Genomic DNA, 13,021 nt, shown 5'->3' with positions numbered 1-13,021 from the left:
GAGCCTCAGTATAACATGTAAAGCTACTAGGAAGTGTCCAAAGGATGGCAACAAAAATGGTGAAAGCCTTGAAGGGAAGCCATAGGAGCAGCCTTGAAGGAGGAGCAGGAGTCACTTGGTCTGTTCAGCCTGGAGGAGACTGAGGGGAGACCTCATTGCAGTCACAACTTCCTCGTGGCGGGAAGAGAAGGTGCAGATCTCTTATCTCTTGTGAGCAGTGACAGGACTGAGGGAATGGCCTGAAGTTGTGTCAGGGGAGGATTAGGTTGATATTAAGAAAAGTTTCTTCACCCAGAGGGCGGCTGGGCACTGGAGCAGGCTCCCCAGGGAAGTGGTCACAGCACCAGCCTGAGAGAGTTCAAGTGTTTGGACAACACTGTCAGGCATATAGTGGGATCCTTGGGATTGGCCAAGAGTTGGGCTTTAAGATCCTTGTGCATCACTTTTCATTCAGGTTGTTATTTTCTAAATCTATGAAATTGAGTTAGGCCCTAGAACTCCTTATTTGAATAATATTTCTTCCCATTTTCTCAACAGTCGCACTCTTTCCCCCCTGCCCACTTCCAAAAAACTAAACAAACCAATCAAACAACAACAACAACAACAACAACAAACAACAAAAAAACCCACCCAAAACTTACTGAAACCAAAAACATCTCTGGAGTTATTCCTGCTTTCTTATATGACACATAAGCTCCATGATGCATAATAATAGGCTTCATTGCACTGTGGAATGAGACAGGATAACTTTGGCTGCTGCCCTTCTTGATTCAGAGGACTTTTCTTCTAAAATACCTCATTCATTTTAAATTTGAGGATTTTGGTATGGATGGTCTGAGGAAATATGTATGCCACCAGAGCTCACAGTCTGCAAAAAAATAGGTCATGGGGTGCAAGTGTGAGTCCAAGCTGCTTCACCCCAGGAAAGCACAGCAGGGATCACCGGGTGTAGAGGTTTGACCCTGGCTGGACTCCAGGCATCCATCACTCCCTCCATCACTCCCCTCCACCAGATGGACAGGGAAGAGAAAATACAACAAAGGCTCATGAGCTGATATAAGGACAAGAGAGATCACTCAACAAACACCATTACTGCCTAAACAGATTGAACATGGGGATATTAAGTAAATTTATTATCAACTAAATCAGAGCAGGATAATGAGAAGTAAAATAAATCTTAAAAACATCTTCCCCCCGCCACTTGCTCCTTCTCATCTGTTTCTTCCCCCTCAGTGGTGCAGGGAGTGGGGGTTATGGTCAGTTCATCACAGATTGTTCTTGCAGCTGCTCAGGGAGGGGAGTCCTTCCCCTGCTCCAGCATGGGATTCCTCCCACAGGAGACAGTTCTTCATTAACTTCTCCAATGTAAGCCCAACCCACAGACACAGTTCTTCATGAACTGCTGCAATGTGGGCCACTCTTCCATGGTGGGCAGGACTTCAGGCACAGCCTGCTCCAGCGTGGATCTCCCACAGGGTCACAAGTCCTACCAGGAAGCCTGCTCCACTGTGGGCTCCTCTCTCCATGGGTCTGGAGGTCCCTGTCAGGACCCTGCTCCAGCCCAGGCCTCCCACAGGTTCACAGCCTCTTCTCAGGCATCCACCTGCTCTGGCCTGGGTCTCCTCCAGGGGTTTCAGGTGGATCTCTGCATCCCCCAGGACTTTCATGGGCTGCAGGGCCACAGCTGTCTCACCATGGTCTCACCAGGGGCTGCAGGGGAACCTCAGCTCTGGTGCCTGGAGCACCTCCTGTCCCTCCTTCACCAATCTTGGTATCTGCAGGGCTGTTCCTCTCACATATCGTCACCCTGCTCTTCTCTAGCTGCAATTACATTTGCAGAGTGACTTTTTTTTCCTTCTTAAATCTGTTATCACAGAGCCATTTCTAATTGGCTCAGCCTTGGCCAGCAGCACATCTGTCCTGGAGCCTCCTGGCATTGGATCTGCAGGGCATGAAGAAAGCTTCTAGCAGCTTCTCACAGAAGCCATCCCTGTAGCACCCCCACTACCAAAACCTGTCTGTGCAAATCCACTACACAGGGACACACCAAGCCTTAGCTTTTGAGCATTGACATGGAAAATGGCAGCTAAACAAGAAGCAAACATACCAATCAAATTCTTTCAGAACTCTTTGTGACCAGCTGCAGGGCAAGCAGGATTTCCAGCAAACACAGAACTGGCTAGGGAAGAGGCAGAGCTATTAGTGGAATGTGGAGTCAGCTTTTCAGCTTGTCATTGAGATAAGGTATCTACTTTTGTATACTATAAATTAAAGAGGAGGGAATAAAGCCCAGCCAATCAGGTCAGCACAGAAGCATCCTAGTAGCAAACAAATACAGCAGCAGGGCACTGGCTCTGTGGCCTCTCTGTGCCTACCAGCCCCAACAGTCCACCCAACAGGCTTAGGCAAGTATGCAAAATGGAAAGAGCTCCGCACTTCTGGCAGCTTCCCTCCTTGTTGACTGCTCTCCTCTCCTCAGCTGCCTGCAGGAATGAGCTCAGCACGACTCAGGTGAACCCTGAAATCAGCTCCAGCTACCAGCACATCTGTGGCCTTTATATCCTGTTTCAGAGCCAAAGGCACTGATTTTGTGCATATCCTTAGCACCAGAGAAGCTGAGGTGTCTTCACCTTCCTGAGTGCTGACCTTGATGCACTCCACATGGCATCTTGATTACTTGAAGCTTCCCCAATTGAATACAGGATCTGGATTGGCTCTGTCGGGCTAACACACATTTTCTGAGCCAAGTAAGTTTTCCTCATGCCTTTTTCTCCTAGGTGGTGGAGAAAGAATGCCATTCAAGGCAACAAAGCTGTCGAGCTAATAACTCAGTCATTTAAGAAAGGAAAGAAAAAGATAGGTTGAGCTGTTTGGCCGAAGTTGGTGCTTAGTGCTGCCCTGGGCAGTCAGGATCTGGGTTTGGTGAACCAGATCCCCTCTTAGCACCAGAGGGTGGCTGGCTGGCACTGGATCCCCTCATGCCTGCAGCTGGCGCACATACACTCATCGTAGAGGTGGTTAGAAATATTGTCCCCCTTCAAAAAAAGTGATCATTCTCTGTAAGCTAAATAGAAAAGGAACAGTGTTAATTTTCAGATTGAAGTATTGTTTTCTAGCTTTACTGTTTGTACTGCAGTAGTCGTGCATCAGCAACACAATGCTTTTTGCAAAAGTGTAGGCAGAGATCTTAGAGTTGTAGAATGGTTTAGGCTGGAAAAAATCTGTAAGATCATTGAGCCCACTGTAAAGCTAATAAGGCCAAGTCTACCACTGCCATCAGGCCCCAAAGAAGAGCTCTAACTGTCAGCTGGTTTACAAGATTTTGTGCCTTTGCTAAGTGATGAATCAAATTTTGTTCAACTTTAATTTCCCATTACATGAAATTCTCCTTTAGTTGTGCCCTACAACCTCATCTGCACTATCCTGTGACAGAGACATTCCAGTCCACATGAACATGAAGACCAATTTTCCTCAATTTCCACTTTTAAAAAATCTGTTCTGCCTCAGAAAAGCATCAGTGCACAGTAACCTGACTATATTTAAAGCAGGGAAGTTCCTGTTTCACTCTGAAACTGTTTTGCTCACACTGAGTTCAGCATGAGCACCTGTTTTCCAGCCAACTCTGCTGGTTTGTCTGACCTCTCTGCTCAGCCTCACTTTCATTCACAGAAGACAGCACGAGATCATCCAGTGCAGCAACCCACCTCTCTCCACAATGTGCAGTTGTGTGATTTACATCTGCTGATTTTCACAGCACCCACCTGTGCCAGCTGCAGAGCACCCAGCACCGCAGAGGTGATGCGCAGGGGGGGAGTGACAGCCGCCATCCCGCTCGGTGATGGACTGCAGACATCTGGGGTAAACACTTACCTGCTGAAAGTTTCCAGTTCCCACAAGATTTATCTTAGGGGAATCGGGAGGTCTTTATCAGATCAATAAGACAGATGTCTCGGTATATCCTTAGGGACATCAGCCACTGTCCCTCCCCCTCCTCACACCTGTGCATCAGGGCGCCCTCACATGCTCTCCCACCACGGATGGGGACTTCGGTAGCCCCTCAAAACAGCACTGTACTTCATCCCACAGAGAGCTTGAAGGATGGTAAATTTCCCAGGGGTGTTTAACGGGTAAGACATAGACAGAGGAGAGGTATAAGGATTTTACCTCCTGTACTGTGCTTGCTCTTCATACAGGAATTTGTACACAGGGGGCATATGATAATATCTCTATTTGCTATTTGGTTGGAGCGCAATACCACATGAGAATAGGAAGAAAGTACCTGGGCTTTTCCAAGGGCAGGAGAAAAGACTGACCCAATAAGCTTTTTCTTTTCCTTAACGCTTTCTTTTATCTTTGCTTTTCTTCTCTTTTTTTTTCTTTTATCTATTTTTTTCTATTCTAAGTGGGAGACAACAGAAAAAAAGGCAAGGCTTTTGATTCAGGGAAAAGCAGCCCTATGAAATGCACACCTGGGGCTAATAGCAAATTCTTCATTGAATTAAATCTACAAATCTCTGAGCACTCAGAGTTGCACAGCAGGATCCCCCTTAGGATAGTTTCTCCTCAGTTCACTGCAAGACCCACTCCACACCCTGAAGCATATGTAGAGAGCTTACTTACTCACTGTTTTATTTGAATGGGAAAACATAGGCACTCTTCTCATTTACAGCAACAGTTAAACTATTTTTATCTGTCTAAACTACATGTGGCAGCAGTCACCTCCACAGGTTCTCCTTTGCTTACCAGTATTGAAAGCACCACCTTTTCTAGGTCTGTATTTTGTCATTTTTGTAGGTACTGACACCATATCAGTGCTTCTAGGCTGGGGCCAAGTCCGTGTGCTATCACTAGTGTTATCACAGCAGGTACTGGGCTGGCTTTCTGCCCCCAGGTCATGCCAAACACCTACACATGGGGGGCTCAGCTAAGGGTAGCATTGGCTCATCCCTCCTCGCTGACGCTGTCCCTCTGTGTTGTCTGCCTGGCACTGAACTCCAGCTGGGACCCAGCATGCCAGAGGGACCTGGACAACTGAGGAGCTGTGCTCCCCACCCAGATGGGGAATTTTGCAGTGACAGCCCCTCTCCCCTTTCTCCCACTCCACCACACTGCTGCTGACATCTCTCTGCCCCTGCCTGCCAGGCTGCGCTGTCTGCAGCAGTGGAGGCCCCCGTTGCTTCCCCATCACTCCTTGGCACCCTTCAGTTACAGGATTTGTGCTTAAAGGAGAGGAAGACAATGTTCACCAAACCCAGACTGTGGTTTACAACAAACACTACTGCTCTTCCCTTTCTCCTGAGGCTACTGTGTGCAGGCACAGCCCACCTGCCTCTTCTAAGCCAGAGACAGGCAGAGACGTGGTTTAGTCTCAAATACTCACAGCTGTGCCAGCAGAAAGACCTGAGCTCCATGCACTGCTCCCCAGGGCCCACACATGTACACCTCAACAAACCCTGACAGACCACGTGCTCCCACCCGCAGGGCACACACCTGCACTGTCCTCCACATGCCATGGCTCCAGCACATTCTGCTCCAGACACTCAGCTGCCCTGTTTCTTCCACTAGCACATTATCATTGTGTCAAATTGAAGTGCTCATGTTGGCCAGCTGTGCCATACATGCGTTTATTTCCCCACAAGATCAACATCAGCATGGCTATGGGACAGGGAATTGCCAGAGCTGCAGCTCCTGCACAGCCCTGGGTACCCCTGCTAAGCTGGCTCTGGGACGACCCAGGACAGGACAGTCCTCTGTCCTTCGGGAGGGGAGGTGGGTGTGAAAGGAGGCTGGTGCTGCACTGGCTGTGCCTGTGCTCCCCATTGCAGTTAGCAGCTGGGACAAGTGCAATGCCATGAGCATTCCCACACTTCAACAGCGTGGCAGGCTATTTCAGGGTGGCAGTAACCTGGGTCTGGTTGATTTTCAGGTAATCAGCAGGGAAAGGCAGGTCAAGCATGCTCAGTGAATTTCTCTGGTATCCACAGAGTTGACTTCTCTATTTAATAGATGGATTTATATTCACATACAACTGAAAAGCCTTTGTGGACATATTAAGGACTTAGCATATCAGGCATGATCTGTGTATAGCCTGAGCTAAACATTCCCGCTGTCTCTTCACTCCAGTGTGTAACTGAATTAATATCCAGTTAAATTGTCCGCATTCCTTCTAGAAACATTTTCCAGACCTGTTATTTTCTACTTCCTCTCTGTAAGGTTTACTTAAGACTTCTCTTAGAGTAAGTTTTGTTACAAGATTCATGACATTCACAATTTAAAACTACCTTGTGGGGATCCTTTTTTAAGGATTAATAATTAATCCGGAAGAGTAAACAATCCTCATACGTGCTAACTTGGATAAGAAAGTACTGCCGATGAGACACTTCAAATTAATACAAGAGAGATTCAAGGCATTCTTTTTAAAAACACACTCCCCAAAACCCCAGGGCTGTGCATTGCAAGCCTGTGCTGAGGCTTCCTAGGGCTTTGGCTGCTGCATTTTAAATAATTCAGTATTCTCTTTGCGTTATTTTGTGGGTTGTGTTAGTTTGGGTGGGGAGGGGTGGATTTTCCAAATGCTGTGTTTTCTCATTTATATTCACAGTACGTAATTCTTTCAAATTCACTGTGTATTTTCCACAGATTACAGAAAATAAAAGCAACACATGGGAATGTTTAGGAATGAGAGAGGTTCCTATGACTATTTGTCACAACAGAAGTCCTCAATTTCAGCTTCAATGTGGTCCCTTCCCTCCGGAATTCAACTTCTCTGACCTGAATTCTCTTCTCTACTTGGACATAACAAGGTGTAGAAGGAGCATCCTCGCTTCTGCTCATCACAATTGTGAACCCCCTGTCCCTGTCAGAGATTTCTGGAACACACCACAGCAGCATCTTCCTGCCTTCACAGGGAAACCACTACCAGCACCTTCAGACAGCGGGGGAATTTTTTTGCTAAGCAGAGATCGATCCACTTGGGCAATATCTCAGCTTCTCCTCTGAGGACAATAATTTACAGTTCAGTGGGTGAAATATACATTTTCCAGATATTACCACTTCTAAGACAGTAGTGACAGCAAAGTCACCAGAGTAGATTTTCATTAATTTTCAATATTGTTCCCTAAAATGTGGAGAAAGACATGTTTGGCCCTTGGAAGTGGCTGGCATTTTTTATAGCAAGAGATTTTCCTGTTAAGTTAGACATTAAACACCTCCTGTCTCCTGACTCCCACTAATGCATCCTCATACCCATCATTTCAGGACAGGTTTTTCTTCACAGCAGAACCCTGTAATTAAATGTGAACTTAAAAGTACCAGGCAAGCATCAGTGAAAAGGACACGTTTACCCTGGTGAGGGCAACAGATAGTGGAGTTTAACAGATATGAGGTGCAGTTTTGTGCAATCACATTACCAGGAGAGTTTGTGAGACAGGCCACTGATGCAGTTTTCTATTGTTTTCTCAAGGTGTCAGAGCAGCTGGGTGTGTGATGGTGCCTTTCCCAGCAACAGGCAGCTGAAGACAGTAATTCTGACCAGAAACCTGCTCATGTTTCTGTCTGACACAGCATTTGCTGGCCCACATTCCCTGGAGTGTCTTAACACAGACAGGAATAACAAGTATGTGCTTTGTTCCAATGACAAATCTTGGCAGCTTAGGTATCTTCATCTTGGACAGAAATGACATCTCTTCACTGCAGCTTCCTCCCAACTTTCCCACGTGAAACCTCAAACACTCAATTTTCAACTGAACAACATACAAGCAATCACAGCAGAAGATGTCCAAACTCCACAAAAGACCAGCAATGTAACTCTCATCCTTAAATGTAAAGAGTTACATTACATACATTGAACCTGGATCTTTTCAGTCACATTTCTGCAGTTTGGACTTAGTGGGCTGTGCTGACATCCCTGGAGTTCTGGTGGGGATACAGAACTCCACACTCAGACCTTTTGGCTGAGAACATTTTATGGTGTGGGAAAGGAGCCCTACATAAGCCCAGATATTTTACAAGGCCTCTGTAGTGTCTCTGTCAAGGATCTCTATCTGCAGTTACGGCACCTCAGAAATCTAAACGCTGACACATTTCAGAGCTTAACCAGGCTCCAAAAGCTGGACCTAACCCAGCCCCACATCCATGCACTGCCCCCTGGCATCAGTGGCATCAGCTTGCTAGAGGAGATGGCTCTCAATGCAAACTGCTTTGAGCAGCTCTGCAACACCAGCTCTGCTGCCTTCCCCTCCCTCAGCCGCCTCCACATCAAGGGTAAGTCACAGGTTCTGCAGCCAGGCTCTGGCTATTTGGAGAAACTGGCAAAGCTTCAACATCTAGATTTAAGTCAGAGTCACTTTGAAAGTTCTGATGCTCTAGCAAAGCGCTGAGAGCTTTGAGCAGACTTTGTTACCTGAATCTGAGCCAAAACACACACCTCCATCTCCAGGACATGCTCATTTAGGACAGTGCTAGCCTAGAGCTGCTGGACTTATCCTTCACTACTCTCTATATCAACACCTTACAGACCCTTTCCAAAATCTTCATCCCTAGCAAGTGCTAGAGATGATCTTTCCTCATCCCACATTAATACTAGCATTCAGCATGTCTTTCAAGGCTTGAAAAACCTTGTGTTCTTGGACCTTAGTCAAAATAACTTTGATTTGGGGATCATGCCAAGGGACAAACTGTTCCAACAGTTTAGAGGTGCTAATATTACCATCCTGCAAACTAACATCAATAGGTAACCGAGTATTTCACAACCTCAGGAAGTTACAGCATGTTGATCTGAATTACAACAGATTTACTGCATTTAGCACAGATGCATTTTCAAATCTCAAGAGTATCAATCTCTCTTGGGTCCATATCAGGATGCACATTGTACCAGGTGTCCAGCTAGTGCCCCTAGATGGTCACTTTATATCAATTTAAGCTACAACCTTCTGGACTGCTCCTGCTCTAAGATTGTTTTAATCACCTAGTACATCTGGATACAATTGAAGACCCTGAAGGAACAAGGTGCTCTGAACCCAAATTTCTAGCTGGGTTCAGCTGGCCACCATCTCACTCTCCTGTGGGAAGGACACGTCAGGAATCATTGCCGTTGTCCTGGCTGTTTTATCCTGTTGAGCCATCTTCATTTGGGGTGTTCACTATTTCAAGCAAAATTACCAGCAACTGGAAGTCTAGGATGGGGAAACAGAAAATATTTACAGCAACCATATTAAGCTGAACGACACCTCACTGGTTTTATTTGTGACATGTATTTTCTTGACATTTGTAATATTCTCTCTACCTGTATAAAAACTTCTAGAAAAATAATGAAAAATTAGAATAAATAAATTATGACCTGAATTTTGAAAATTAATAACTTATCTTATAGAGAAGTCCCAGTTCAACTCAATGGTAGCCCTGTTGTACCAATATCGGGGCTAATGCACTTGGAAAATCTAACAGCCAAAATACAAAATTCCTTCTCTTTAAAAAAAAAAACCTAACCACAAGCACTTCCAAAAAGGGGAAAAAAAACCCCAACCAAATATCCCAACCAAAACTCAACCAAACAACAACAACAAAAAAAAAAAACCCCAACCAAAATCCCCAACCAAATTCCACCCTCTATCAAATACCCTTGAAAAATCAGAATTTTATAAGAGCTGGCAGTAGTGTACCCCACTCTGCAAAAAACAAAACAAAACCAAAAACCCAACAACAAAAAAAAAAAACAACCACAAAAAACCACAAACCAACAACCACTACCTGTGAAGAACAGACAGATTTTATAGTTTATAAGACATGCCTGCAGGACTGGCAGAAACAGAATGTATCATCTCTGATTTTTAAAAAAAGTATTTCTTTAAAATACTTTTGATCCTTAAGAGTATTCCTGGCCATTGAAATTCTGTCTATCCATCTTTCAGCCTGAGGCATGCCCTGCTCCTATGCTCTTTTTTAGACTCCACAGTAAGACAGAATGATCTTTCACCATAAAACTGTAGATTTGTGGGTCTAATCTGTTGGTCCAATACTCTTTGCTTGTACCCTCAATGCTACCAAAGGTATGAGCCATTCCTTTGCCAGTCTGGAGTGGACTGTTCCTTTCAGCCACAGCCCAGGTGAGAAACTAGAGGCTGCAAAGGAGGCAGTGCACTGGACAACCTCATCCTACAGATGCTCCTGGTGTCAGCAGCTACTTCGTGTTGCTTCTGGTGTGAATTCAGAGATGATGATCCCTGCTTCAATTGATATACAACAGCTAGGCAGGAATAAAGATTTATTATTTATATAAAGCCAAATTGTTTTCTCTGCCATCACATGTGAATAAATGCAGAGCAAGGCAGAAGTATGTGCATTGGACCAAGGATCTAATGGGAACTTGCTGGACCTACTCATCTGCCCTGTTCCACCATAAAGTCATTTATGTTAATTTAGTATTTCTGTAACAGACTTACCCTGATGGGTAGACACAACTTTGCTGGTGGTGCAACCTTCCTGTTTCCTGGAGCATGCACCACGGGAGGCTTGCCCAGTACCACTCCCTGCTGTGTTAGGCTGGAGCTGCCGTTGCTCTTTGAGATGTGGAAGGCCAACTCTCTCCCAACACCTCCTACACAGGACTCCACATTCAGTGTCAGCTGCTGTCCAAAGGCATTTCCTCAACATTTTCCTCTCTAACATGCTGACTAGCTAAAACTTCAAAGATTCCTGCTGGACTAGAAAGTTTTTTCCTCATTTCTGATGATACTCCTGACAAGAGCCCCTGACTGATCTTCTCCAGTAAGAAATACCCTCTCATTTGAAATAAGCCCCTTTTACTACCTGTTAAGAGATCAGACTCATGCAATATGCATTTTTGCAGCTTTTAGATTCCTTTGCATCACATACATTACTGCCTACCCCACAGTTTCTCCTCCTCCTGCCTTCATAGCTGTGTGCTGCCCAAGGGCACGCAGGGAGAGGTGTTTGCTGCTCCTCTCCAGTTGCCTACAAACACTCCCGTTGCGAAGAAACTTCAAGGAGGTACGAGGCCCTGGAGATATGAAATCCCTTGCACTATAATGATGCTAGAATTCGTGCTAAGACAACAAATTTCTACATACATTAATTTCAAAATACGCACCCTGATGTCAATGGAACATCTTTTAAGAACTCTCTCTCATTCACTGGTCTTGTCTGTACCTGGAAAAACAACAGGTGAGGTCCCTTCCCAAACAATCTATACTATACCTCCCATATCAAACAAATTAGAATTTGGAATTCTTTTCCCCTGTAGCAGAAGACATTTTTCCCTACCAAATCCCTTAGACATCCTCTTCCCCTTCCGATATGCATTTCTTAGGGCTTGATGTGTACTAGAACACAACTACATTGTAACTGTCTTCTTACTCTGCAGTCTTCTCAGTTCCTCCTGATGCTCCCAAATTTTCCCTTTTGAACTATAACCTTTAGCATCGCTTCCTGTCCATGGTGGTTGCAACTTCTAGCCCAAACCATTCTGTGATTCCTACACTGAGTTCATTCAAATGCATCCTTGGCAGGTACCTGGAAGATTGATCTGGTCAGTTCTAACGAACTACTATACTACAGATATAGTCAATGGACAGAAAAACTGTTGCCAGCTCAAGGCAGGTAGTGGGACATACATCCATACACCCTATAGTATCTTCCTGTCCTGTGAACTTTTCCTTCTGACCTGCCCTCTCAGTTTTGATCCAAATCAAGCTGGATGTCCTGTGAAGTCTTGCAGGCTATGAAAGATTACAATAAGGGGCCTGCAAGTTCAGTGCTGAAGAAGGGAGCTCATGTTCCCCTTCAGACCATGGAAGCATTCCCATCCCAGGTAAGGTGAAAAAGAAGACAGGCTATGCCAGACATAACAGTGATAACCCATCTGTCCCAGCTTCCCCCTTAACACAAACTCCACACACCATCCCCTACCTCTGGCCCACAACACTCTGGGGGCTCACTCGGGGCATGCAGGATTCTGTGCCTCTCCTGACAGAGACAACTATGCTGTCCACAGCCATGGATAGCCCAGCTGGCAGAGGTATGAGACAGTCAACCCTTAACTCTTGTCATTTGTCTTCCCTCAGCTGCTGGATCCTGCTCTTCTCTCCTCAACCCATCGCCCCGTCAGACACCGCATTTTCAAGACTATCTGCCTTCTGGTGGGCTGCAGCAAACTGGAAAAGTTGGGGGTGAACTGCAACTTCCCCTCACCTTTATGTTTCAGAGAAAAGCAGCAAAAGTGATGCTGTAACACTGCTGCACTTAGTGCTGTACAGAGGAAAAATGAAGAGAAAACAATGCAATAATAAAATGTGAACACAATTCCCAACTGCTGGGCAGCTCTGCAGAGTTAGAAGCAGAAAAGTAAAGAGGTATGTACTTTAATATATGCTGCTCCTATAGTAATAAATGATTACATATGTTTTGCAGAAAGAATTTAAATGTCACATTACAGGTTACTGCCCATAGAAGCCAGCAGTCAGGCTATGTCATCCCCCACCACACCACAGGTACCTATCCAACAGTGGAGCAGAGGATCCAGGCATGTCCTGAGATGAGATACTCAGCTATGCACACCTCCTTTGTCCCCAGACCAAGGTGCATTTCCTCATGCATTTCCTCCACCAGCACATGCCTTAAAGGGTGCACCCTTTTTTTTGAACTGACCCAAAAAACACCAGAACTGCCAGCCTCTGAGTACGGCAGAGATGTGCCTTACAGTACTGCAGTGAAAGCAGTTCAAGAAAAAATACTAACATAACAATTTCATGCTGAATTTTTATTTCAATTTTATGCAACTGCATAAGTATAAATAACTGTGTTCAATATATAACAATTATGACATCCATAAGGAGTTTCTTGGAGAAAATAAGACTGCAAACACTTTATTGCACAGACCCTAACGATTTTTTTTTAACTTTTAAAATTTTTTAAAAGCTGAGAAATCTACTGCAGGAAGTCTACAAAAGAACACATCAGATCTATAATCACATTAAGACTGACCAAGAAGAACACAGGCAGGAGG

At 45.1% G+C, this 13,021-nt stretch overlaps 1 protein-coding gene across 1 annotated transcript; it reads left to right on the top strand.

Annotated features, from left to right (window-relative positions):
• Window positions 1–6,700: 6,700 nt before the first annotated feature.
• Window positions 6,701–9,177, top strand: CD180 (CD180 molecule; the record flags this gene model as incomplete). Its single annotated transcript, XM_084224701.1, is given in 16 exon segments — window positions 6,701–6,758; window positions 6,761–6,803; window positions 7,463–7,588; window positions 7,590–7,714; window positions 7,717–7,832; window positions 7,834–7,936; window positions 7,939–8,354; window positions 8,360–8,449; window positions 8,453–8,513; window positions 8,516–8,535; window positions 8,538–8,686; window positions 8,688–8,902; window positions 8,905–8,964; window positions 8,967–9,032; window positions 9,035–9,114; window positions 9,118–9,177. Coding segments are annotated over 16 exon segments (1,788 nt in total), but the record flags the coding sequence as incomplete, so codon positions are not given.
• Window positions 9,178–13,021: the final 3,844 nt, after the last annotated feature.

The sequence above is a fragment of the Fringilla coelebs genome, assembly GCF_963513975.1.
Source record: "Fringilla coelebs genome assembly, chromosome: Z".
In the NCBI taxonomy this organism is placed as follows: Eukaryota; Metazoa; Chordata; class Aves; order Passeriformes; family Fringillidae; genus Fringilla; species Fringilla coelebs.
Note: the sequence above shows the minus strand (reverse complement) of the source record. Positions and strands in the feature narration are given on the sequence as shown.